This window comes from Dioszegia hungarica (genome assembly GCF_025882075.1).
Source record: "Dioszegia hungarica strain PDD-24b-2 chromosome Unknown MKK02contig_8, whole genome shotgun sequence".
Taxonomy (NCBI): domain Eukaryota; kingdom Fungi; phylum Basidiomycota; class Tremellomycetes; order Tremellales; family Bulleribasidiaceae; genus Dioszegia; species Dioszegia hungarica.
Window position 1 is genome coordinate 3,777,285 of NW_026515770.1, and position 25,019 is coordinate 3,802,303.

Sequence of the window (25,019 nt, forward strand, 5' to 3'; positions counted from 1 at the left end):
GTATGTTGGTTTCGAGGAATCTCTTATCCCCGGCAAAGATGTCCGCTCGAGCGATGAGGGAAGGACCATCGCCTCCGGTAGATGAGCTCGAGACGAGTCTATCGACCGGGTGGACGTAGGTCTCGCCCTTCACATCGTCGTCCTTCTCGTCTGCGTGAGTACAGCTGTGAGCGTCTATCTGATAGTACAGCCTCGTCAGCCTCGTGGCCATGCAGTCTCCTCAACGGAGAGATACGTCCGAGACATGGACGAGCATCTCGAGCCGCTACCGATCATCCCATCGACCCGTTCATCAGTATGGGACCATCCCCGGCCGAATTCCAGGAAACACGTCGGCCGGCGCTTACTTCTACACCGCACAGCCATCCCCTCCTACCCAAATCTCTGTCAATCCCTCATTCTGGCATGACTCCCGTCGACCTTAAAGCAGGATTCGTTGAGGAGCGACGGACATGGTGGAGCGTAGGTCGAATTAGGCCGGGACCGGTCGAACAGCCGGAAGCAGTCTCAGGCGGAGGCTTCTGCTGCGTGAAGCGCGTACGTAGGCGTGCCTCGTCTCTATCGGTTCGACCACTGCACAAGAAGCAGGGCTTGATGGACACTGCCAGGGCAGGCTTGTGATGAGCAACAAGGAGTGAGTCTTGATTAATATGATGGCTTCGGGCCCTTCCGCGGCAGAGCGCAGCTGACTCCACATCAGTCCACGTAAGTCAGCTTTAAGATATGTTAGTCGCCCCTCCGATGCAGGGAAGCAATCGGGAATCAGGTGAGTACGATCATAGACGGTAGGTCGATACTCGCTCACGTCTCAGATCGAGGTGCCAGTCATCAGTGCCGCGAGACTAGCCATACGGGGTTTGCGCCGAGACCGAGCTATCAACCTATGCATCCGCTGTCATCGATGAACGTCACCGAAGCGAGAACGCCCTACCTGAGACCGTCCGCTGGAAGGGGGCCTTGTAGCTCGCGCGCCTCGGCCCGCCGCTCCTTTCGAGGCCCCGATGTATACTCATTCGCTAACAGTGTACTGATAAATGTCCTCTCCACAAGCACTCATCAACCTCAACAGGCCCAGCAGTCAACAAGCAGGTCTGCGAAGGACGATCAAGCTCGAGTCCATCGCCCCCTTGACTCACATGCATACGAAACCAAAACGACGAACAGCAAATCTGCGCGCAATTACGCACGGACAACGGCTGCCACGGCGCCACAAGAAACTGCGGCAATACTCGGCGAAGTACAGCTCCAACGGAAGGCGGATCATTTCGCAACTCGCGCCTACAGCCAAACTGAAGCCTGTTCTCAGCTCTCCACCATTCTACCCTATACAAACGGTTAGAATTCCTATACAATCATGAGTAAGAAGAGACGCGGAAACGGCAGGAACCAGAAGGGACGAGGCCACGTCCGGAACGTGCGATGCTCTAACTGCTCGCGCTGTGTTCCCAAAGTGAGTTTGCGTCTGGGGGTGCCCTAGGAGCCGAGATACGCAAATCACCACCGAAACGCTGTTGGAGGGCCGGATCAAGCCAGGGGATGATAGGGGAAGGTGTACCGACACCGTTGGGCTGTAAGGGATCGATGGGAATTGGAGGGTTGCTGAGGAGCGGAATTTGGTGGAATTTGGCGTATTTCGGCGGTAAAGGGGTTGATGGCGGGAGGGGTTCATGGCGACTACTTTATGGACGTCTCACTAACATCTCAGGACAAGGCCATCAAGCGGTTTTCCGTGAAGAACATGGTCGAGGCTGCTGCCGTCCGTGACTTGTCCGAGGCGTCCGTCTACCAGGAGTACGCTCTCCCCAAGCTCTACGTCCGGTTGGCATACTGCATCTCGTGTGCTATCCACGCCAAGAGTGAGTCTGATTTCTCATCGACCACGGGCGAAGTAAGGGCGGAAGTTTAGGGCTTTTGGGACGGAGAGTATTGCTGCCCAAATTTGATGGATCAGTGTAGGGATTGTTGAAGTGGATGAAGATTACTTTGAAGCAATCGCTAACGTATCCAGTCGTCCGTGTTCGTTCAGGCAAGCCCGGAGCTATCAACTCCCGAAAGAACCGTGCCCCCCCTCCCCGTGCTATCTTCCGAGACGGCAAGGTGAGCTACCCTCCTTTGTCTTGACTGGTGACACTGCTGACGAGATCAGAGGATCAACCCCGCCGTCGCTGCCGCCATGGAGTCCAAGACCAAGGCTGCGGAGAAGACGGCTTGAGCGCAGGGAGTTGGAGGTTTTTAGGGCATGCAGTAGTGATTGAATCAGCATTCAGCGGATATTTTCGGTGCCAGGATGGGGTGATCCATCACACGGTGGGGGCAGGGGGAAACTGATGCTCGAAATCGGAATTGACCAACAACCTCACCTGGAGCTACATGTTTCGGCGTCTACATATGGCGGATCATGACTATCCATCGGCGAGGCAAATCTTGGGGAGATGTCAGCCCGTTCGATTAATTCCGGTGCGTTGACCTTGGCCTCAACCTTAGGCTCACTGTTGCGGTACCATACTATATACAACACGGAGGATCTACTGAGCTGTCCCGCTCTCGCTACCTACACCATCCCCAGACTCTCATTGACCCGCTTGAGATGCTCCATACTACACCCGCCCACCTCAAACTTCTTCGTACTCCTGTATTTTCTCCCGTTCTTACACCCCTCCACAGCACATCTTCGCGCATCTTGCTTCTGCTTGGTCCCTCCCTGACTCCTCCCCATGCCCAATATCTCCGACTCCGACGCCATGCCCCTCGGGACCCCTACTCGGCATACCACCTCTCCACTCCTCGCTCCGCCCCCGTCCGTCGAGGAGACGAGGGTGCTGACCCATCTGATCATCCCTTCCTTCGGACCAGCAGCTCCTCCCCTGCCTCTGTCTCTCGCACTCCCATCTGCTGCTCCAGCGGCCGCTCCAGACGTGTCTTCTCCTCCTTCTGGCGCTTCGATCTTGTTTCTGCTCCGGCCGGTCTGAGCGCGGAGAAGACGGTTGATTGTTTCATCCTGTAGCGTGAGCTGTGGTCCATTTCTGAAGGGTCAGCTGGCTCACCTGCTCATCCTGCTTTCTTTGATCAGTCTGCCTCTTGCGCCGTCGGGCCATCTCTTCTCGTCGCTCGACACGCTCGGCCTCGGTCAGAATGAGCTTCTTGGCCCCCGATCCTTCTGTAAATCGTCAGCACGAGCTCAAGCCGAAGTCACTGACGCCATTTGTGCCTCTCAGATAGCCGAACAGACGTTTTACAAGGACATACCGCTTGGAAGAGCCATTAGACCCCCCTGTAGATCCGCATCCCCCTTCGCCCTCTGCCGCGCCGTCATTTTGCTCGGCGAGGCTGCGCGTGACGATGTCCCATCTGACCGAGCTCGGCTGGGTGCACCGTGGTCCATCTCGAAGTCCTCTTCTGGGTCGGCATCGGGCTCATCCTCGTCGAGCTCGTCCTCTTCCGCCAGTTGGTCTTCCTCTTCGGATGACGGGTCTTGATCCGAGCCTATAGATTAGCTCGCGATCTACCCTTGTGACTGGTCTCAGCCACTCACCCAGCTCCGCCTCCATCGCGACGACCTTGGTCCGCTTCCCAGCCTTCTTGGCTGCTTCTCTCGCCGGTCTCTTGCCTCCGCTCCCAGACGCCTGAGCAGCGCCCGCGCCTAGCGGACTGGGCTTTGAGATATTCAGCCGTATCCGCAGGCCGCTCTTCGGCTGAGCGGATACCGGTGGAGGAGGTGTTGCGAGCACGGGTGCGGGAGGTCCTCGATTTTGATTTGAAGTTTTCCGAGCTGTTGGTACCACCCGAGGCGGAGGTACCGTCTCCGCTTCCTCCTCATACTCCTCATCATCGTCCTCCTCCATCTCCTCTTCTCCTTCGTCCATACTCTCGTCGTCGTCAATAACGTCCAGCTCGTCGTTCCCTGAGTCTTGCTCATCTTCATCAATATCCATGTCGTCAGAAGCTGCCGCCGAAGAGCCTGCTCCCTGTCAGCTTGCGCACACCGTGCAGGAGACTCGCCAAGCTTACGTGTGGAGGGTACTGCTTTCCCCTTGCCTTTGACTCGCGACGGGACCACATCCTCCTCCTCAGACTCCAACTCATCCTCGCCTTCGGATTCGCGCGACGACGGTGTGGGCGACGCTATGACTCGTTTCCCGCGCCGAGCTGCCTGAGTGACTGGTTTGGGAGGCATCGCGTAAGGCTCTGACTGTAATGTTGAAGTAGAGGTATATGTATGGTAGCAAGCGAGATATGTGTGCGCCAACAAGGTCAATGCGCGAGGGCGGTCGTCAAAGTGGAGGCGGGACCAAAAATGTCAGAGCCAACGATGGGAGGCAAAACCATACCTCTCTTGCATTGACATCTTATACCTCATCTACACCTATACCAGCTACATCTCAGTCTTAATCCGCTCCCTCGCCGTCGGCTTGATAAGCCACCTCATCGATCCACCCGAAAAGAATCATCTCGAAAGATGGATTTCTCACAGTTTAACGGAGCCGAGCAGGCGCAGATGACCCGTTTGATCGAGAAGAAGCAGGTCAGTATAGCCAACGAGCGTGGTTCTTTTTGCGACCCAGATGAAGGTGGGGAAGGAGGATAGTACGATCTTACGACGGGGTGCCTGACGAGAGACATCAGAGGGACTCCGCTGATTCTGCCAGATGCAAGACTTCATGAAGCTCTATTCGGGGATGGTCGAGCGGTGCTTCAACGCCTGCGCCCAGGATTTCACTAGCAAAGCGCTCAGCACAAATGAGGTGAGCCTTTCCTCCTCCTCCGCTGTCCTGGAGGCTTGGCTGACGGTGATCTGCAGAAGACATGCGTCCAGAACTGCACCGACAAGTTCTTGAAGCACTCGGAGCGGGTAGGAGCAAGATTCGCGGAGCACAACGCAGGTATGTCAACTCTGGCTCGTGAACAGACGGGGTGCTGATGCTACAGAACAAATGAAGTAGAGAAGTAGCAGAATCATCATGTATCACTATCACCATTCCTCGAGTACGAGGTTTCTGCTTGCTCATCTTCCGCTGTAGCTCTGGCCTTACCGCTGTGCAGGCACTCATCAGCTGCAACACGATAGACCTGGAGGGTGAATGTATCGACAACAATCGGCAACGTATCGGTACAACCTAACTACACACCTCGAAGATCACCGAAAGATGCTCGGACAGCGAGATCCCAACGTGCCTTACAGCTTGATTCTGACTTCTGATCGCTTCGCTCCTTAGGCCTCCCCTGCCCATATACACAGCCCTTAATCGTTCTTCATCGCCTTCAGACCCGCGCTGAGGGCTTCGCAAGTCCCCTTCGCGTCTCCGAACAGCATCTTGGTATTCTGGTAGTAGAAGAGCGGGTTTGGGACCTCCGCGTAACCTAGCTCTGTCAGCTTCTGTTCTGACATGAGAGGAGACATTGCAAAAGCTCACCGGCCGCCATACCCCTCTTCATTACAACCACTCCCCTCGCCTTCCAGACCTCAAGCACCGGCATACCTGCGATCGCTGATCCAGCCTCCAGGGCTATGGGGTTGACGGTATCGTTGGCGCCAATGACGAGCACGAGGTCAGTTGTGCTAAAGTCGGAGTTGATCTCGTCCATCTCAAGAACCACTACCACATCAGCCGAGATTTGACCTCGGTAAACCACAGGACTGACCATCGTAGGGCACTCCAGCTTCCGCTAGGAGGACATTGCACTGCCCCGGCATACGCCCAGCGACGGGGTGAATACCGAAGCGGCAATTAATACCCTTGGATCGAAGAGTGGAGATCATCTCGCTGATAGCATACTGGGCTTTGGCGACTGCCATACCGTACCCAGGTACCTAGTCCATCAGCTCGGTCACAAAGTGAGAATACCGAATACTGACGATGATGACATTCTCGGCTTGGCTGAGCTGCTCGACAACGTCTTCAATTGTTGTTCGCGCGACTGACAACCCCTTAGTTTTATCTGCTTTGCGTCAGCTCTTGGCCAGTGCCGATCCCGCAGAGAAAACCAAGTAGCTCACCGTCCGCAGCGGCGGTTTGAGCGATACCACCAAAGATGACGTTTGTTAGAGATCTATTCATGGCCCGGCACTGATGGATCAGCTAAAGATCCCATTTCGGGATGGAGTACACCCTCCACCTTGGACTCACCATGACATAAGACAAGATACTCCCACTCGCCGCAATCAGACTCCCCACACTAGTCAACAACAGATTGTCCAGCATGAACCCCTCCGCGACAAGCGCAAATCCAGAATACGCGTTCAGTACGGTGACCAGCACCGGCATGTCCGCTCCTCCGATCGCAGCTGATGTCGTCCAGCCTTTAGCGAATGACAGGGCGGCATTGGCGGCTAGGAGTGAAGCGCCAATGACAGGTGCGGTTGGCGCCATGGTGATGAAGCCGGCCATGCAGCCAATATTGGCCGCGAGCAGACCGCCATTTATGTAATGTCGACCTGGAAGGACGAGGGGGCGGGAGGACATTCGGCCGGCCAGCTTGAGGAAGGCAAGGATGGATCCTGCCTTATTAGCTCATCTGACTGGTTTCGAAACGATGAGACTTACCCGTAAAGGTGATGCCGCCAATTAAGACTCCAAGGTAAGCCGTAGTCAAATGCAGACCTCCCAGCCCATGCCCTTTTCCTTCCTCAACCACCTCCGCGCCCTGCCCACCACCTCCATGCCCATCTTCCGCCTTTCCGTGATTGCCATCATATGCCCCCAGGACGCTCGCAGCAGACGTCATGACCGCCGCGAGCCCGACGACCGAGTGCAGCGCTGCGACAGTCTGCGGGAGCTGCATTGGACTGACACGCCGACCGATAGCCAGCCCGAGTCCGCCTCCGAGTGCGATGACTGCGCCGCATTGTACCATCTGCTCTTGAGTGAATCCGACAGCGAGGAGCGTTGCGAGGACACCGACAAAGACGCCGAGGATACCGAGGGAGTTGCCGACGCGTGCTGTGGTCTACCTGGTCAGCCGGACATCATCTTGCTGGTGGGAGACAGGCAGAATGAGTGAGTCGTACCTGAGAAGCTAAACCAGTCAATGCACCGATACTTAGCATGGTACTGATAAAGTATCCAGCTTGGACCATACCGCCCAACCCAGAGCTAGCCGCCCAGACGAATGCGCCAGTAAAGAGCGCGGCGGGGATGGCGTAAAGGTACGAGTACTCTGGCGGGTCTGTCGGTCGGCGGAAGAGGTCGAGCATGCGCTTGGTGATGAGAAAGCCGCCAAAGATGTCTGGTGTGTCAGCTTGCATCATGGAACAATATGGTCCTACAGAGCTCACTCAGGTTGGCGAGGAACACGCTAGCTGCGCCTAAGAATTGCGGGATCGTGTGCGGTACGTATCCCCCGCCCATGACAAAGAGACCACCAACCCCGACAAGACCAGAGAGCGCGTTGGTCACAGCTGCGTTCATCAGCTGGGCATCTCATGTAGGTCAATGAGAGTCTCGGATAGCTGGCTCACACATCAAGGGCGAGTGGAGAGCCGGAGAAACACTCCAGACTGCTCTGAATCCGACTATTCCAGCCAGACCCAATACCGTGAAGAGGTTCATAAAGGCCGGTGCGGTGAGCTTCCCGAGGGCCAGCGCAGAGCCCATGCCGGCTGTCGTGAGCGAGACCGAGCGGACCGAGTCTTGCCAGGGCGTCAGTGGAGCTTTGACAGCCTCTTCTTTCTTCGATGGCTACCACTTCAGCTAGGTCCTGTCCGTTCGAGGTGGGCAGGCTTACCGGCGCAGACATGGCTGGAGCTGCAGGGATGGCTGAGACGGGCGCAGCGGGCGCAGGCCACATCATATCCCCCTTGTGGGTAACGATGGACCGGCGGACGACTTCGTCTTCTAGGTTGATATTGAATCGGTTCTGATCGCCGATAGATAGTAGGAACTGGTATCCATCAGCGAGCAAGTGGTGCGGCATTGATGGAAGCTCACCTTGGTGATATTGTTAGAATAGAGTGTACTGGACTGAGTGGGAAGCCGGGACGGAAGATCCTTCAAAGTCAGCTATCGGCCTGGCTATACAGGGAGGATTGAAGCTCACTGTATAGCCCAAGATGGTCACACCGTTGTGAACGACCTTCTCGCCGGGAACAGTCAGCTCGCAGTTTCCGCCTGGAAGTGTCAACGTCTCGCAACTCAGTCATGAGTGGCCCTGGTAGTCGACGTACCAGCTTCTGCCGCAAGATCGACAATGACGGATCCAGCTGGAGCAGATCAGCGGACTTGTATCTTCTGCTTGACCCATGTAAAGATGGCTTACGCTTCATCGCCTCGACGTGCGATTTCAGAATGAGCTTGGGTGCGGGCCGGCCAGCTGAAGGACGTCAGCTGCTACACCCTCCCGAGTCTCCGAAAGATGTCAGGAAGATGTCAGGAAGCTGACGTATGAGTGCTGTGGTGATGATGATGTCCACTTCTTTACTCTGCTGCAAGAGGAGAGCCATCTCTGCGTCTATGAATTCCTAAAAGATCAGCTATCGTCCGTGACCTTGAGTCATCCTGGGCCCATCCGCCCGGACCGTATACAGTGTGCGGAGGGGGTGGTACGCACCTTACTCATCTCCTTCGCGTACCCTCCAGCCCCACTTCCATCCTCCTCCATCTCCACTGTTAAAAACTCCGCGCCAAGACTCTCCACCTGTTCCTTGGCGGCCGGCCGGGTATCAAATCCCCTCACAATCGCTCCCATCCGCTTTGCCGTGGTGATGGCACTGAGTCCCGCGACTCCAGCACCGATTACCAGAACCCTCCCCGGTGGGATCTTCCCCGCCGCTGTAATCTGGCCGGTGAGGAAACGGCCAAAATTGTTGGACGCCTCGAGGACCGCTCGATATCCGGCAGTATTGGCCATGGACGAGAGCGCGTCGAAGACCTGTGCCCGAGATATCCGAGGGATCTGGTCCATCGCGAAGGATGTGACGCCCCGCTCTTGAAGCGCCGAGACGAGGCTCTTGTTCTGGGCGGGGTAGAGGAACGAGATCAGAGTAGACCCCTCCTTCATGCCCGTGATCTCCGCATTATCGGCCGAGGGAGGTCGGACTTTGAGTACGATGTCGGCTTCGGCGATCGGATTGTCTGAGAGCGTAGCGCCTGCGCGTACATAGTCTTCGTCCCGGAATGACGCCTCGACTCCGGCACCAGGCGAGACGAGGACGCGGGAGAAGCCCTTCTTCAGGAGGGTCTGCACGCCCGTCGGCGAAACTGCGACGCGTCTCTCGGAGGGGTACGTCTCGCGAGGTACACCGACGGTTAGGTTCGCGTAAGGTATTCCGGCTGGAGCTGGGGTGGCCTTTGGAGGAGGAGCAGCATTGTTGGAACGGGTGGATGAAGCGAAGGAGCGGGAGAAGCCTGCAGAAGTCAGTAACGGTCACCGCGACTCATGATCAATCCACAATTCTATGGCGATTCTCTGCTTGAGACAGTCGGCTACGTTCCCCACAGACACCGTCTCGTCAAGGCAAATGACCAGGACGAGCGCGCTGAAGGGGCCGATCACGATCGGAGCCGAGACTCACGATTCAAAAGACGCGTCGAGCGCTTACTGAACGCGACTTCTCTCGCCCAGATAACCTCCAACATCATGTTACAGAACAAAGATGTGCTGGATCGCCTGTATACAGCACGACAAGTACAGAGACAACGCTGAAGCTACAGCCGACTCGCGATGCTGTGGGGGAGCGGGGGACCCCCGGCCCGGACCGGTTACCCCGCGAGCCATGCCGTCACCGACACATTCCTCGTTCTGAGACCTGGAGGCCAGGAGCCTCATGTCGGTGTGGCGTATGCACAAGTGGCGGCTGTTGTGCGGCTGGTCCACCGGTTGCGGCCTAATGCCTCATGATACACATCACGAAGGTCATCCACGGTAACCGCGCTCACGAAAGTCGCAGCGGTGTGTCTCAGCCAACGAATAACGAATCCTGCAGCTGGAAGCTTGAAAGACAACAAACTGCATTCGCACTCGGCATCTTTCCCACGCAGATGATCTCCCAGGTTCCTTCATGCGCGCGGTCGGATACAACAGTACACGTCACAGCGCCTCGTTCAGCTTCCAAAACCGCTTGCCATCTTCGGTAGAATTGAAATCATCCAGGGAAATACGACTGTAGTGGGCGTTCACAATCCCAGCAGGCGGCATTCCCCAGCACTCCGACTCGCGGTCATACGATCGGCGCTGCCGTGGAAGGCGACGTCGACCATACTCTGCGTGACGTTCGCAGATGTGGGTGTCACGAGTGTCGTGTGGAGCAAGCGGTTCTCGTCTGACTCGACCAGCAGCCGGCGCCCCGCGAAGATATCCGTCAAATGGGAAAGTGCGTTGGGCGTATCCGCCAACGCCCCCAGCCGCGCCTTTACCACCTCCCAGACCTCACCATCACCGTCGATCTCATGTTCATCTTGTTCCATCATCGCGAATATGCTGTACGGTAGATCTTCGTTGTCCGACGAGGTCAAAATTGTGGTATTGGCCTTGAGTGAGGAAAGTTTGCAGTTGAGAAATGCGCCGGCGGGGGAACACGGCTGACCGGATGTATTGACGAAGCGCAATACGAGTGCGCCAATCTTAGTATCCAGCAGTAATGTGCAGAGAGCTTGGCGGGCAGCGGCCGCGTCGGTCTGGCGTTCGACATCGGTGTTCGCGTGAAAACCGGCAGGCACGGTACCTTCGGAGCAGCAGTCACAGCATATCGCATTGCTGTAGGTGATACCGATCTCAATCCGCTTGAGGTATGTAGGCAGAGGGCCAAACGAACGTAAGACACTGAGAAACGATTGTAAGAGACCGACTGAAGCGGTAGACGTCATGACCCTGACCGAATTCTTGAGATTGCGCGTGGTCCACGCATCAAGCTCTGCTCGGCAGGTTTTGTCTACCCAGCGCCCGATGTTCTGTTGAGAGCGTGAGAGCGTACCATCGGTCATGATGAGTACTCGCAGCTCTGACGGAAGGTCCATCAGGCGGAAGGGTCGCAGGGACGCCTGGATAATCAGCCGCCAGCCCCTCGCTGTCATACTGATGTGAGATACCTCATGAGCCTCGGACTCTGTGTTGCTCGGGGCGGAGATGCTCGAGGCCCCGGTGTCAGTGCGCGTACTGTTACTGTCCATGACAAGCGAGCGATGGATATGAAGGTAAGTCGCGAGATATATGTAAAGAGGCAAAGTCAAAACCTCCCCACAGCTTTGACATCAAGCTGTCCCCTGTCGCTCTAAGATTTGAGACATCGCAAGCAAGAGTGGCGAAGGGGCTTCACATGAAAGGGTCTTCTGGCCAAAACAGGCACCTGTGGTTGAGGGACGCATTTGGGGTGGGGTGACAGATCCGGTTGCCTCTTTGCGTTGCGATACCTATCGACAAAGGGTGTCAAAGGAGGTTGCCTCGCCTGAGAGATACCCTGGCCAGAAGCGGCTGCTGGGTGGCGCATCAATTTTTACCGGTTTGAATCCGATGTGGCTCGAAATTACGGGGATAGCTTGTGGGTTGGGCGTAGGAAACGCGGATTGTGCGATACCGTATCACAGCCGTCCCGTGTCCATCAGTACTCGTTAGTCATGAGAGCATGGAACGAGCGGCGACTCTGAATAAGGATGGAGGCTTTTCGATCAGGGTCTTTGATAATGCGTCCGTGACGAGTCATCGTTCTCCGCCAAGGGCGTTTGCGAGTAGACGTCAGTTGATAGCCTGGCCTCCGGCATCCTCCCGCCCTATTGACATGTCATGGGGTGTAAGCGAGGGTGTACATAAAGTACGCGAACCCTTCGGGCGGGCCGACCTCTTTATGCGATAATGTCCAGTTCGGCCGGTCTTGCATATACCTGTAGAGATCAGCTTTGACGCGAGGTTGGGACCTCATTTGCTAGGGACGAACCTTTCCCTGAAGTGAGGCTGGCCGAAGGTGAAACTTGATAATCAGCTCGAGTACCTAACACTGGTAGCATGGTCACTAACTACAGGAACCGGGAGCTTGGCCGCTTCCTCATGACCCTGCTAATCAGCAATAACATACTCGATGATCAGGTACGACATACCGTATCGCCTCAGTGATCTCCTGCGTACAAGTCTTTATGTCCTTTTCTGGTGGATTCTGCAGCTATTAGCACGAACTCCCTGACCAGACGCGACGGGTCTTACCCAAGGATCCCCCTTTGTTGTCAACATTGCGCTGACTCGTCAGCAAGGGTCTCAGCCTCAAGAGGACCAGTCAGCCTACTCCATTGTCCCTGAAAGTCAGCTCTATCGTTCAAGCAGACAACCTTCGGCAGGGACTCACCTTTATCGATGACCAGGTCGAACTCCTCCTCAAATTGCAGTTCCAGCACATCCATCTCCAGCCATTCCATGCCGACCCGAGATTTATGCCGTTCCTTCATCTGCTCAATGACGGCCTTCGAGTACTACAGATACAGTCAGCTCGGTACCGCGTCCTGGAGGAGTTGGGTAGCCGCACATCGACATTGACGACGTCTCTGTACCCGTCGTCATACATCTATTCATTAGATCTTGCCATTTAGAACACGCATAAAACTCACCACCTCGCTCAAGGATGAGTTGCCACAGCCCAGCATGAGTATCCGAGCTTCCTTTCCCATCCCTGCCTCTCTCAAGGTCTGCTCAATGAACGGCAGCAGGTACTCTGGCGACAGGAACCAGTCGAACGACACCGTCGGGCCCTCGCTGAGCCGTGAGTACAGATTAGTGTAGATAAATGCAACATCCCCAAACATACTTGGTATACCGCTGCTCCCTGGCCTATCAGCGAGGGAGATGGAATGAGTCCACCGCGAGCTCACCAGTACTCTTGCGTTCCATACCCCTCGTTGGTTGGAGGGAGATTCTCGGTTATTCGCGACATTCCGAGACACTAATTGGCTGGACGTTAGAGACTGCGTTATAAGGATACTATACTAGGTTAATGAGGCTGCCTCGATGGTAGTGATCAGAATCAGATCAAGTACTAAAGTAGGTGGATGAACGGCTGCTTGAGACCAGGCGGAAATTTCAAACCGCCTCCACCTTCAACATTTACCTCGAACTGTCCACTGTACATCATCTTCACCTAGACGCTACTCGTCAACGTAGCAGGGCCGAGCTAGAATGGATCCCAACACGGAAGGCGGACCGCCCAAGGTCGATATCGCGGAGGTCGAGGTCGAGGTAGACAGAACGGTGCGTGTCCAGCTCACGCGAAGATCGATGTCTGGGCGGTCTTTCATCCGTGAGCTAATTGTGCAGCCGACAGGACCGCCTAGCCAAGGTACAAGGAGCAGACCGTCCCCTCCGAGCGAGCTTGAGTCGCTGTCATCCAGCGATATCTTTCGAAACGTGTTTCGCCCTCCTCCTGGTCCACCTGGTTTGTCCGAGCCGATCCCAGCTTCCCGCCGGGATATGGCGAAAGAGGAACCCAGAACGCAGTCATCATTCTCAGGTGCATTAGGGATCAGACAACTCCTCAGGGCTATAGTTGATTACTTCAGGCTCATCGTCCACAGTAGATCCAGAAGAGCAAAGAAGGCTGCACGAGGAAGAGTTCCAACGGCGGCTGAAGGGAGAATACCAGCAAGCTCAGGCTCGGCTGAGCGATGTCGTGAGCCATTTGGAGCTTACGCTTGGTCCTGTTGCTAATATACCAGGTCACCTCGAACATGGATCGGCCTCTCCGCCTGACTTCCATCCGCCTGTCCCCCGCTCCTCCCGTCTCCCGTACCTCCTTCCTCCAATCTCTGCTCTCACCATTCCTCTCCTCATCCTCTTCGCAGTCATCATGGGTCCCCAAGTGGCTCAGCCCAGCACCTGTGTCTTCCCCATCCTCTTCATCCTTCGGCCATACCTCGGACGGCGAGACAACTTTGCATGATGTCTTGCTATCGACAAAAGCGCTCGTCGCCCATCTGGACAGGTTTGGGGTGTACGATATGGAGCGGTCCAGCGTCAAGCTGCAGCCGGTACGCGGTGGAGATCTGGACGAGGTGGAGCTTGTCCTGGGGCTGCGGGAGAGGGGGAGGCTGTTCCTCAAGGCTGGAACGGAGGTCGGTGGTGGAGAAGGCGGAGGGGTGAGTACTTTGGTCAGGCCGGATACGAGGAAGCTGATTATGGCCCAGAACATCACTGCAAGAATACGAAACGCTCTCGGAGGAGCAGAAACGCTCGAGGTCAATGCTAGCTTAGGCACCAAGACTAAATCTGCATACCAAGTGAGCTGGGCCACGTGTCTTCCCCTCGTTCATAGAGCTGACTTTCTTAGGCATCCCTGACGACACCCGTGCTCGCATCGCCGCTGCTCTCCTTTTCTTTGCAAGGCTTCCAGTTCGACCGGGACAACACCGCTTTTGCGTCTCACCGGGAGTACTCACAAGGAGGCCGAGCGAAACTTAGCGTAAGCTTCACCAGACCTAGTCATCGTGTGCTTTCCCGGGCGTCGGCTGACATGTCAGGCAATAGCTCCCTGGGGTATACACGACTTGACGTACGAGTATATCCAGCGAGAGATTGGCCATCTTACACCAAAGGCGTCGATCTCGTGCGTAAAGCCTACTTTAGCTCTGGCCAAGACGTATGAGCTGATCCTGCAGAATTCGAGAACTTGCGCATCCATCGACCAAATCATCCCTTAGCCACACTTGGACTACAGATACGAGGAACGATCCTTGGACGGGGACCTCCGGCAGATTGTTGAAGGTGACAAACGTGAGCTTTGTAGTGCATTCCTACTGTTTGGAAGTAACTCTAAAGCTGACGATTCAGGAATACGCTGGATTACCTGGTTCATCCCAAAATGCCCACTTCTTCAAGACCATCTTCCAATCTCATCTTTCTCGAGCCTTATACGAAGGCTCCAACATCGTCAGTCTCACTCTGACCTTCCTTCCTGCCAACGTCGAGCTGTCGCTGATGCGCGCAGCGATACTCCATCTCATCCATGACAACCTCCCTCCTGCCCCTCTTCCCCAACTCCACCTCCGCGTCACATCCCCACCCACCCAGCACTTATCTCCCGGACAGGGCATTCCTCGGCGGGCCCAACTCGATGCGCGGCTGGAAAGTCGGCGGTGTGGGACCGCAGGATGGACCCGACTCGCTCGGCGGAGATTTGGCTTGGGGAATGGGATTGAGCGTCTTCGCACCAATACCGAAGAAGGAGCACTGGCCGTTGAAGCTGCATGGGTTCATGAATATCGGCAAGGTGGTGGGGTATGATCGATGTGAGTCAGCTTTGGGACGGCATGGAAAGGGGTCCGCTGACGATGTAGCGGCGGGATGGCTCGGGAACGCGGAGAAGGTGTATCGAAATCCGAATGTCAGCGTGGGCCTGGGTCTGATGTACCGGTGAGCTTCTCGCCCAGTCTACGTGTCCAAGCTTGAGCAACTGCTGACCATGGCAGACTGGAGCCAATCCGGGTAGAGGTCAACTTCGCCATGCCGCTGGTTGGGCGGAAGGGGGAGCGACTATCTAGAGGATTCGGGATCGGAGTGGGCATAGAGTTCTTGTAACACTTGCTGGCAGCTTTATCGTAGCTACTGCTATCTACACACACCAATCACAATGCATCTTGGGTAGCATCAATCTCGCGTTTGATGCTCCAGAAGACCAAGTCGTCCAGAGCCAAAATTTCGGTCAGATCGGCCAAACCATTTCCCACCTCGACCGTTTGCACTTTATCCTCGACCATGCGTCCCACAGTCACATTTCGCCCGCTGTGCTCTCAGTGCCGCCTGCCCTTGCCTCCGGTCATCAGCCTGAGGCGGGGCTATCATGCCGAGCCCGACTCCTTCCCAGATATGGAGGCGGAGCTGCTGCGTCGGAAGCGCAAGACGGATGCGAAGCGTCGCCAGGGAGGTTCCGAGTTCATTGATCACTTGATCGTAACCGTACGAGGTGGTGAGTTGCGCCCAAACGACAGGAGGCGTGGATCTTGGCTGATCGACAGGCAAGGGAGGATCTGGCGCATCAGCCTTCACAGCACATCCATCAAAACGGGGTCTCGGTATCCCGTCTGGCGGGAACGGCGGTCAAGGCGGCAGCGTCTACCTAAAGACCTCTCCACATCTCACTTCACTCGCACGCATATCCAAACGACTCATAGGAGAGCAAGGCTCGCACGGCGCCGGGCAAATGAAGCACGGACGGCGAGGCGCGGACGTCATCGTTAGTGTACCCGTCGGGACGGTGGTGCGGGAGATGAACTCTGAGGCGGCAACGGTGGCATGGGCGAAGGAGGATGCCGCACTAGGGCTAGATGCGCAGCAGCGCAGAGAGAGAAGATGGGACAGGTGGTTCGTCTCGCACCCCAACACCGAGGTCATCGCGGACGAGTACGGGCCAGCAGAGGAGACGTTACGGAGGGAAGGGTTCTTACGGCGTACAACGGTCGATCCTATCTACCTTGATATCACGAAACCTATCGTCGAGCCGGTCCTGCTCTCTACCGGCGGTAGAGGCGGCCTCGGTAACCCACACTTCCAACAGCCGGAATCTCCCCCTCCTCGACTGGCCTCGAAAGGTCTTTCCCCCGGTACCCTTACCCTCTCATTCGAGCTCAAGCTCCTCGCGGACGTCGGGCTCGTAGGACTGCCAAACGCTGGCAAGTCCACCATACTACGGGCATTAACGGGCCGCGGAGCAGAAGTGGCAGGATACGCATTTACGACGCTCAACCCGCAAGTGGGCGTCGTGCGTGTGTTTGAAGATGGGAGCTGGCGGGGAGAAGAGGGAGTAGTGGAGGAGAGCGAGACCCGGCGGGAGCGGGAGAAGGCAGATCGCGTCAAGGGAGAGTACATGCCACCTCCGGTCAAGACGAGAGGCCAGGCAGAGGCAACGCGCTTCACCATCTCGGACAATCCGGGCCTCCTCGCACGGGCATCGGAGAATTATGGGCTGGGACACTCGTTCCTCCGCTCCATCGAGCGGTCATTGGCGCTCGTCTATGTGGTGGACCTCGGCTCGGACACGCCAGACACAGATCTCCAGGTATTGAGGGACGAGCTGGAGGCGTACAAGCCTGGTCTGGCGGACAAGGCGGTGGCTGTCGTGCTGAACAAGGGGGACGAGGTGGATGAGGAAGTAGGGAAGGAGAGGGTGAAGCGAGTCAAGGAGGTAATCAAAGCGTGGGGAGGAGGGGTGGAGACGGTGGTTGTCAGCGCCAAGTTTGGGCTCGGGATGAAGCGGGTTGTACGGGTCCTGTGCGACCGGGTCGGGGAGGTGAGGAAGGAGCTAGCGAGAGTGGAGGCAGAGGAGGTGCACGAGGAGTAGTGTAGGTTCTGGAGCGATCAAGCGATCCTGATCTCAATCTCTGTCTGTATGGCATACACTCTCCTCACCCCACTCATGGCCTCGCTGGACACATAGGAAACAGAGACGAGACCTATATATCATGCAGCGCAGCCGGAGCGGGAGATCTCGGCGATGACGTAAGTGCTTGGTGCCCCGCTCGGACCGCGATCACGCTTCGTTAACCAGCACTGATCGTTGCTTTCACCTTCTACATCGCATACATCACCTCCCATCCCGCACGAGATGTCTGCACCGGAAATAGACGCCGGCACCGCGCCCAAAAAGACCAAGCCAAACCCGCGCGAAGCTGCCCTTCTCGCCGCTGAAGCTCGCCTCGGTCGACCTTCTGTCCAGTCCGCTGCTGCTGCTTCGTCATCAACCCCGACAGTCGCTCCCGGTCCCAAAGCTGCTGGAGCGTCCACACCTCCTCTATTCAGGTCTGGCTCGTCCTCTACAGGTACGGCAGCCAATAAATGGACGCCGACGGAGAAGGAGGAGAAGGAATGTAGGATCAAATTTGCGAGGTTGCTTGATAGGGGGCTGGTCAGGGACAATGGGTACAGGCAGGTCGCCGAGGGTGTCGAAGTGAGTCATACTATATATATACTTTGACATCGATCGGGGTGGCGTCGGGTGGAATGACAAACACTGAGTCCTAAGCGGAGCAAAGAGAAATCGCTCGTTGGTTGAGAAGTCGATGGGCTGTGATGGCATTCGAGCGTGTGGCTTTGGACAAGTGGAGACCACTCATTCGCACAAGCTGACAGCCAGACTCTTATTCTGATAGCCAAGAACGTCAAGGAGCACGACGATCCAAAGTACCGCACGCTCAAGGCTTCCAACTCCCTGCTCAAGAACAAGGTGCTCAACCTGAAGGGTGGCCACGAGTACCTGATTGCTGTGAGTTCTGTCTGACTCTGCTCAACACTGTCGTTTACTTTCATTGGCTACTTGTGCTGGTCTGTCAATGCGAATGCAATGCTGACAGACTCACAGCTCGGGTTCCGAACGCAGACGATCGACTTCTCACAATTCTACGTCTTTACTGCGACACTGAAGACCTCTTTTGAGCTCCGCGTGGGTAGCGAAGTCCTCGAAGAGCACGTGAGTCACACAAGTCCGCTTAACATTCGCCCGGTCTGTCAAGACGGCTGTAGAGAGCGACGCTGTGGTTGCAACCGTTCACAGGCATCTCCTCCGGTGTCCAGTGCTGACTCCCCAGCTATCCGGTCTCCAGGCGCGGGCAGCCAACTCTGCACTCTCAGCTCGTTCCCACAAGGATGCCGAAGCCGCACGCGTCGCTCAAGCCCTCGCCCAGATCGAAGCAGACAGGGATGGTGTCGTCCTCCGGCAACAGCGCGACAAGATCATGCGGGATCGTGAGGAACGTCTCAAGCGGGAGGCAAAAGAGAAGCTGCAGAGGGAGGAGGAGGAGAGGGAGCGATTGCAAGAGCAGGCGGAGGCGATGGGGACGGGCGGCGGGAGTAGCGTGCCGGGCGGTCTGTTGTTGACGGGAGGCGCGGCGGCAGCTCAGGCGGCCCAAGACGACGATGATGACGACATGGATGATGACGATCAGGAGGACGAGGACGATGAGGACGAGGATGGGGAGTCTGCTCTGGCAGGGCCGGCGTGGGGAGGAGGGAGGAAGCTGGGCGAGTAGGACGGGTCCTCTACATTATCGTTGGGCGAAGGAATCGTTGTATATATGAAACATCAGTATGTCATCTCGTTGACGCTCTTGGTTCGGTCTCGGCTCATATCAGGGCAAGGCTATACTACTCTTTGCCGAGCTCGGCAACGAGTTGCAAGCGATTGAAGTGGCCGCGCACAAACCTCGGAGGAATGTGTAGCGGAGCAACCTTGCTAATGACACAAGCAAGATGACAAAGTCGGCTCAATCCCGCCGGAAACCTGCTAATTACGGCATGGCGCCCTTGGCTGATACGCGCTGAACGGCCCCCGCGACCAAAGATAGCCCCGAAGCACTTGCTCTCTCTCACCCTCACCCGAGGCCGAGGGCTGGAGGGGAAGTGCCCATATAGAAGGGAGAGATGGACCGTCCGTTCCTCATCTTCCCGCGCGCCTTCGTCGTACACCGCTCACGCTTCTGAGACCTGAGACTGAGTGACCCGGCGTTACCAAAATGACGAATCTCTCTGGATCGTCCTCTGTCCCATCTCTTGGCTCGACCGACCAGACCGTCCCCCGACCCAAACGTGCCTGGCCATGGCGGAAACACATCACCTCCCCCCAACTCCTCCTCGCCCACTCCTACACTGGAAAGGGCACCCTCGAATCGCCCTATATCCTCGACTGGCTCCCCGGAGAGGCCTCCCATGACGCGGAAGGAGTGGAAGGGTTGGAGACTGCGGTGGATATTGAGTATCCCCAGACATGGAAGGCGGGATACAAGTGGATGATCACGGCGATAGGCGCGATATCGGTGTTGAGCGTGACGATGACCAGTTCTATGATGAGTGCTGCCATCTATGATATCAGGAGGGACTTTCCAGGCCACACGGCGGAAAGCTACATTATGAGTGAGTCTCGCGAAGATACCAGCTAGCTCCTGGCTGATGACCAGTCACATCCATCTTCATCCTCGGCTTCGTGGTCGGCCCCCTCCTCTGGGCGCCGTGTTCCGAGGTCTTTGGTCGTCGCCGGATGTTCATCTCGACCTTCGTACCCTTCACCATCTTCAATGCTGCTTGCTGCGGCGCCAACTCGCTCGAGGCCTTGTTGGTCTTCCGATTCTTCGCTGGCACATTTGGAAGTAGTAGTCTGACCTCAGTCGGGTAAGTCACGTCCGCACCGACTTAGAAGGATCCGGCTGATTCCCGCAGTGGTATCATCACCGATATGTTCAACGCCAAAGAGCGAGCGGCAGCTATGGGCGTGTTCGCCATCGCGCCTTTCTTAGGCCCAGCCATCGGACCTGTCGTATGTCCCGTCTCATCTCACTACCGAACCGAAGCTGAAACCTCAGGCTGGTGGTTTCCTGTCCGCTGCATCCACTTGGAGATGGGTAGCAGCCCTCCTCGCGTTTTTCTCTGCTATACTCACCGTCATCGGCGCCCTTTGGCTGCCAGAGACGTACGAGCCAGTTCTCCTTCGCCGTCGCGCTACCGAACTCAGCAAGGTCTCCGGCAAGGTCTACCGGTACAGTCGGGACGTGGAGCGGCCGATGGTGACCAAGGAGCTCTTCAAGAAGCAATTGACGGTGCCGTGGAAGCTGCTTTTCACGGAACCAGTTGCCGCTCTGATGGCGCTCTAGTGAGTGTCTCCTCCTTACTGGCCATCAATCAAGCTGACTTTGCCAGTGTCTCTGTCGTCTATGCCATTCTCTACGTGAGTAACTACCGCGGCATACTTCTCGACCTTGACTGACAGCACAGATGCAATTCACCTCCTTCCCTATCGTCTTTGTCCAACAACGCGGGTGGACCCCCGCTATCGCCGGTCTCGCGTTCATCGGTCTCTCATTCGGATCGATCCTTGGTCTCGTCCTCCTCGGCGTCATGAACAAGCGGTATGCGGCCAAGATGGACGCGAACGGCGGGTACTTGCCCCCAGAGGAGCGGCTGCCCATGGTCATTCTGGGTGGCATCCTCTTACCGCACGTTTTACAATCTTGTTACAAAAAGTGCGCGGCTGATGATAAGGGTCGGTCTCTTCTGGTTCGCTTGGACAAGTCCCGCCAATATCCACTGGATCGTACCCATCCTCGCCACTGTGGTCTTCGGCGCTGCGCTCGTAGGTTTGTTCCTGGGCATCATGGTGAGTTGATCTGCACTTTCTCGTGGATGCGTAGTGCTGCAGCTGACACGCCGATAGTCTTACCTCGTCGACGCCTATACCTTGCACTCGGCATCAGCATTGGCGGGCAATACCGTCGTCCGGTCGATCTTCGGTGTTGTCTTCCCTCTCTTCACAGTCAGGATGTACGACGCCCTCGGGGTCCAATGGGCGGGAAGCGTGATTGCTTTTATCGCCCTAGCGTTCATCCCAGCACCCATGTAAGCTACCTCTCCTCCTCTTTCCTGGTCTCCCTTCGAGCTATCGCTGATGACCTAGTATCTTTTACAAATACGGCGGCAAGATCCGCCTGAGGTCCAAATACGCCCGAGAAGCCGACCTCGCCAATCGCGCCCTTGCTGAAAAGATGCGCCTCAAGTCGGAGTCCAAGGTCAACTCGCGTAAAGGATCCGAAACGGATCTCGTCTCGGCCATTACTGGGCCGGAGGCGGGTGTGGGCACGGTCGATGTAGGGGATATAGAGAAGGGCCTGAGGGGGCCGATGGGAACGGAGGGGGTGCCTGTTGTGGGTGGAGGGGTGGAGGAGAGGTTGGGGATGATTGAGGGGATCAAGCGAGAGGATGACCACCAAGAGGGATTGCTAGGCTCAGACTCGACTGACAGAAGATAGGGGGAAGCGGATTGTTTTCTTTCGGTCTGCATCGGTTTGGCCTGTCATTTAATCCAATAATGACCTCTTGGCGGGCGAGTACTGGTATGGGAGTGATCAGCCCACTTACCCCATAGTGCCACACTCGCAGAGCCAATATCAGGCACTTATGTCGTGCTCGGCACACCTTTGTGCTTGGACCCCTGGCATTCCGTTCACTACAAGAAGTGAGAACGGCTTGTCGTGCGAGCTGTCATACTGCCTTAGCGCTGTAAGGGCGGCTCACCTTCCCGCATTTGCCACCCTCTCTCACTACTCTTACCTTCAATGCCAGAATTCGTTACGAACGCTGCAGATGTGACGGAGGAGGTAAGTGCGTCTGATTGGCATATGATCATCTACCGACCCCTATGCGGGAACGCTCCTGTACGGGGAAACAGCAATTGACGATGCAGTCGAACTCGCTTTCGACTATGCCGACAGAGCTCCGCATTTATTGCCTCACCGACCCCGCTCTGACGGGCTTTGGCACCACCCTGAGGCTCGTCTCAAGCGACTTTCGAGCTCTCATCGACGATCAAGCGCGCAGACAGCTCCATCAGCGGAAGCAAGCGAGACTGTCACCGTCTGTCGCTTCGCTGGACCACCTGAAATCCCTCGGAGAACTCCCCAAGAAACTCAAGATGCTTGTCGCTCTGTCCCGCTGCGAACACGGGCTGAGTTGCGCTTGTGGTGGTGAGGACGTCGAAATCGCGACATCGGGCGACGAGAGTGACCCATACATGCTCGGGAGTGGACATCATCATACGGCATACTCTCACGGAATCGACGCAGAAGACGACATCGAGCTTCAGCCGACCATTCACAATTGCGCAGCATTCGCCACCGGACTCTCTGACTATCTCGGTCCTACAGAGATCGAGGACTTCATAGTCCACTACCATGTCCCTCGAGGCCTCGGATACGTGTCCCCCGAGAAGATCTTCACCTCATGTCACCTCCCAGACACGATCCAGGCGTCTCGGACCATCCAGACGTGGGGCTGGCAGGGTAGTGCTTCTCCAGCTTACTTCCTCGTGCGAGAGATGCGGCCGCTCACCGAAGATGGGCAGACGGACGTGACCGGCCTGCCTCGGGTCATCGCCCTTGGTATGCTCCTTGACGACGATGAAGCTGATCGGGGCGTCCGGAACCAACTCAATGCGTTCAACCTTGCTTTGACGGAAGGCTACCCTGGCGGCCAGCTTGGAATGAATGGGCCACCCATCCACTTTGTGGTCCCGGACGTCCACGCGGACATTCCCGCTGTACACACACCCAGAGGCTGCCAGGTCATGACTCCTGAGACTTTCAAGAACACTGAAACCGGGCGCTTCCTGGGCAGGCTTCAGTAGAGGGCGCACGGGGGAGAAGAGGACGTGTACACGAAGTGTTCCTTTGACTCCCGCTTCGTACCAGATCACCGATGTATCTTCCAAATCCCGGCTATACTGACCCACTGACGCTCGGGATTGCTCCGCTCGATCTGCCGAGACTTGATGCGGTCAGAACCACTTGGATGACTTCACAGATCGCCTAGTTTGAGTCCCAAACCGCTCGATGTATCTTTCGGCGAAAAAGTAAAGCTTCAGAGCAGAAGTTGATTTTCCACAAGGTAATGAATGATACCGAGGGAATGACTGGAGAATTAAAATCATGCTCGCTCAGCCGTGGTCTCTGCCGATTCTGCGCCGAAGCTGCGGGCAAACAATCCGCCTCTCGGTCGCGATCAAGTGCACTCCGCAGCCTCTCGATGACGGGGAACCGAATTAAGCATCAAGTGGCGAGCAATATGGAGCCATCTGCTTTTGACAGATCTTCGGCATGTATAGCAGTGTGCCGAGTCTGTCCCTTTCAGCACCCGCACTATCATTCGGCAACGGAAAGGAAATGAGACGGCCGAGGCATCTTCGATGTGCCCCGTACTCCCTAGAGGCCCAGGATCGCAAGCATGAGCGAACAGTACCACGAGCACTTGGGTCAAGAATGTATGCCTTCATTCATCGCAGACTCTACAAAACCAGTCTCGCCATAGCGTACGTGCCCAGTGCTACTGCAAGACCCACTCTGGCACATTTGACCATCTTGCCCTTCTTCTCAACCCACATTTCCTTCTTGGCTCCTGCATCATCAATGGACTTGACGTCATCCTCGGTGAGCTCGATATCCCCGACGTCAAGGTAGGACTCGAGACGCTCCTTCTTGGAAGAGGTGGTCACGATGATCGCACTGCCATGATCAGCCACTGCAAGGCAAACTTAGAGAAAACTCACCCCTTGGCCTTTGACCAAGCCAGCAAGATCTGCTCCGGCTTCTTGCCCAGTCGCTTGGCAATGTTGTTGACTGGCTCGTCGACCGGTCCGCCAGGCTCGGAAGTGAGCGGGATGAGGGTCGAGTAGCCCTCGGGAACGATGTGCTGCTGCGCCATGTAGTGCAGGAGGGGCTCGGTGGACTTGATGACGTATGGGTGGAGGAGGATCTGGTTCACGACCGGCTTGATCTCGGCGTGTTTCAGGAGCTCCTTAAGGTCATCGACTTTGAAGCTGACCAGTAAGCTGAGTCGCCTGAAGAGCTGATGGCATATTTAGCTCACTTTGATACCCCGATAGACTTGACCTTGCCCTCCTTGTGCAGCTTCTCCATCTCGTGCCACTTCCCCTTGATGTCGTCGCCACACAACCTGGGGCTGTGGATGAGGTACAGGTCAATATAGTCGATACCAAGCTTCTCCAAGCTCTCATCGCAGGACTGGCGAGGGTCCTTGCCGTCAACACCGGACCACTTGGTAGTGACCCAGAGCTCCTTGCGGGAGAGACCGGATGCCTTGATGGCCTGGCCGACTTCCTCCTCATTGTGATACACTGGAGAGTCAGCTGCGGCCCTAATGTAAGCTATCGAAGCAACGCACCCTGAGCGGTGTCGATGTGGTCGAAACCGACCTCGATCGCCTGGTCAGTCTGTCCCTCGCAGACATCCTTGGGGATTTTCCATGACCCGAACCCGATCTGGGGGATCTTCCGACCGTCGTTGAGCGTGATACTGTGGAAGGGCATTTTGATTGATGGCGACGATGCGATTGCGACGTCTTTTTCTCAGCGGGATAGAGGAAGGACAACGGAGAGTTGCTGACAGCGCTGAATACAGACCTCAAGCAGCATGGGACCGGCCCGGAAAAGCACCGAACGTCATCGACCGTGCCTGACTCGGCTATATCCGATAGCACCAAAAACGGCCATCATGCTCCCTTCTCAGGCGAAATCTTGCTCTTCCTCCTGTACTTCGTTCCCCTGCCTGTGTATAGTCCCAGAT

General features: G+C 56.4%; 11 protein-coding genes across 11 annotated transcripts; 7 read left to right on the forward strand and 4 right to left on the reverse strand.

Moving 5' to 3' along the window:
• Positions 1–1,354: 1,354 nt before the first annotated feature.
• Positions 1,355–2,212, forward strand: MKK02DRAFT_24786 (ribosomal protein S26e; the record flags this gene model as incomplete). Its single annotated transcript, XM_053086935.1, has 4 exons — positions 1,355–1,450; positions 1,706–1,856; positions 2,009–2,097; positions 2,147–2,212. The coding sequence occupies 4 exons, from the start codon at positions 1,355–1,357 to the stop codon at positions 2,210–2,212; spliced, it is 402 nt and encodes a 133-aa protein (XP_052946249.1).
• A 339-nt stretch (positions 2,213–2,551) lies between these two features.
• MKK02DRAFT_33665 (uncharacterized protein) lies at positions 2,552–4,174 on the reverse strand (the record flags this gene model as incomplete). Its single annotated transcript, XM_053088763.1, has 5 exons — positions 2,552–2,998; positions 3,045–3,157; positions 3,247–3,483; positions 3,533–3,961; positions 4,009–4,174. The coding sequence occupies 5 exons, from the start codon at positions 4,172–4,174 to the stop codon at positions 2,552–2,554; spliced, it is 1,392 nt and encodes a 463-aa protein (XP_052946250.1).
• A 282-nt stretch (positions 4,175–4,456) lies between these two features.
• MKK02DRAFT_27611 (putative chaperone) lies at positions 4,457–4,918 on the forward strand (the record flags this gene model as incomplete). Its single annotated transcript, XM_053087373.1, has 3 exons — positions 4,457–4,522; positions 4,647–4,742; positions 4,799–4,918. The coding sequence occupies 3 exons, from the start codon at positions 4,457–4,459 to the stop codon at positions 4,916–4,918; spliced, it is 282 nt and encodes a 93-aa protein (XP_052946251.1).
• Positions 4,919–5,239: 321 nt separating this feature from the next.
• MKK02DRAFT_45181 (NAD(P) transhydrogenase beta subunit-domain-containing protein) lies at positions 5,240–10,916 on the reverse strand (the record flags this gene model as incomplete). The annotated part of the gene is made up of 19 exons (XM_053093275.1): positions 5,240–5,358; positions 5,412–5,594; positions 5,641–5,809; positions 5,855–5,940; positions 5,996–6,065; positions 6,126–6,496; positions 6,543–6,945; positions 7,007–7,224; positions 7,274–7,396; positions 7,457–7,676; positions 7,723–7,878; positions 7,926–7,985; positions 8,035–8,105; positions 8,162–8,197; positions 8,254–8,307; positions 8,377–8,455; positions 8,545–9,341; positions 10,160–10,846; positions 10,907–10,916. 19 exons carry the CDS (start codon positions 10,914–10,916, stop codon positions 5,240–5,242), a joined length of 3,912 nt encoding a protein of 1,303 aa, XP_052946252.1.
• Positions 10,917–11,710: 794 nt separating this feature from the next.
• MKK02DRAFT_45182 (S-adenosyl-L-methionine-dependent methyltransferase) lies at positions 11,711–12,847 on the reverse strand (the record flags this gene model as incomplete). Its single annotated transcript, XM_053093276.1, has 11 exons — positions 11,711–11,810; positions 11,864–11,896; positions 11,944–11,979; positions 12,024–12,079; positions 12,127–12,157; positions 12,206–12,215; positions 12,266–12,389; positions 12,443–12,481; positions 12,525–12,669; positions 12,722–12,739; positions 12,786–12,847. 11 exons carry the CDS (start codon positions 12,845–12,847, stop codon positions 11,711–11,713), a joined length of 654 nt encoding a protein of 217 aa, XP_052946253.1.
• A 242-nt stretch (positions 12,848–13,089) lies between these two features.
• MKK02DRAFT_37161 (putative mitochondrion protein) lies at positions 13,090–15,483 on the forward strand (the record flags this gene model as incomplete). Its single annotated transcript, XM_053089574.1, has 13 exons — positions 13,090–13,210; positions 13,235–13,345; positions 13,470–13,579; positions 13,626–13,787; positions 13,836–14,045; positions 14,094–14,186; positions 14,237–14,368; positions 14,427–14,512; positions 14,565–14,679; positions 14,737–14,835; positions 14,894–15,194; positions 15,243–15,318; positions 15,375–15,483. 13 exons carry the CDS (start codon positions 13,090–13,092, stop codon positions 15,481–15,483), a joined length of 1,725 nt encoding a protein of 574 aa, XP_052946254.1.
• Positions 15,484–15,660: 177 nt separating this feature from the next.
• Positions 15,661–17,242, forward strand: MKK02DRAFT_27680 (essential conserved GTPase; the record flags this gene model as incomplete). Its single annotated transcript, XM_053087381.1, has 2 exons — positions 15,661–15,871; positions 15,921–17,242. The coding sequence occupies 2 exons, from the start codon at positions 15,661–15,663 to the stop codon at positions 17,240–17,242; spliced, it is 1,533 nt and encodes a 510-aa protein (XP_052946255.1).
• Positions 17,243–17,506: 264 nt separating this feature from the next.
• Positions 17,507–18,926, forward strand: MKK02DRAFT_45185 (uncharacterized protein; the record flags this gene model as incomplete). The annotated part of the gene is made up of 4 exons (XM_053093277.1): positions 17,507–17,848; positions 18,035–18,163; positions 18,260–18,367; positions 18,486–18,926. The coding sequence occupies 4 exons, from the start codon at positions 17,507–17,509 to the stop codon at positions 18,924–18,926; spliced, it is 1,020 nt and encodes a 339-aa protein (XP_052946256.1).
• Positions 18,927–19,409: 483 nt separating this feature from the next.
• MKK02DRAFT_26990 (polyamine transporter 3) lies at positions 19,410–21,692 on the forward strand (the record flags this gene model as incomplete). Its single annotated transcript, XM_053087287.1, is given in 9 exon segments — positions 19,410–19,806; positions 19,851–20,061; positions 20,110–20,206; positions 20,253–20,539; positions 20,587–20,614; positions 20,662–20,909; positions 20,929–21,043; positions 21,101–21,282; positions 21,341–21,692. The coding sequence occupies 9 exon segments, from the start codon at positions 19,410–19,412 to the stop codon at positions 21,690–21,692; spliced, it is 1,917 nt and encodes a 638-aa protein (XP_052946257.1).
• A 306-nt stretch (positions 21,693–21,998) lies between these two features.
• Positions 21,999–23,065, forward strand: MKK02DRAFT_33670 (uncharacterized protein; the record flags this gene model as incomplete). Its single annotated transcript, XM_053088764.1, has 2 exons — positions 21,999–22,040; positions 22,127–23,065. The coding sequence occupies 2 exons, from the start codon at positions 21,999–22,001 to the stop codon at positions 23,063–23,065; spliced, it is 981 nt and encodes a 326-aa protein (XP_052946258.1).
• A 657-nt stretch (positions 23,066–23,722) lies between these two features.
• On the reverse strand, positions 23,723–24,763 carry MKK02DRAFT_45188 (putative oxidoreductase; the record flags this gene model as incomplete). Its single annotated transcript, XM_053093278.1, has 4 exons — positions 23,723–23,939; positions 23,984–24,253; positions 24,304–24,571; positions 24,619–24,763. The coding sequence occupies 4 exons, from the start codon at positions 24,761–24,763 to the stop codon at positions 23,723–23,725; spliced, it is 900 nt and encodes a 299-aa protein (XP_052946259.1).
• Between the last annotated feature and the right edge of the window lie 256 nt (positions 24,764–25,019).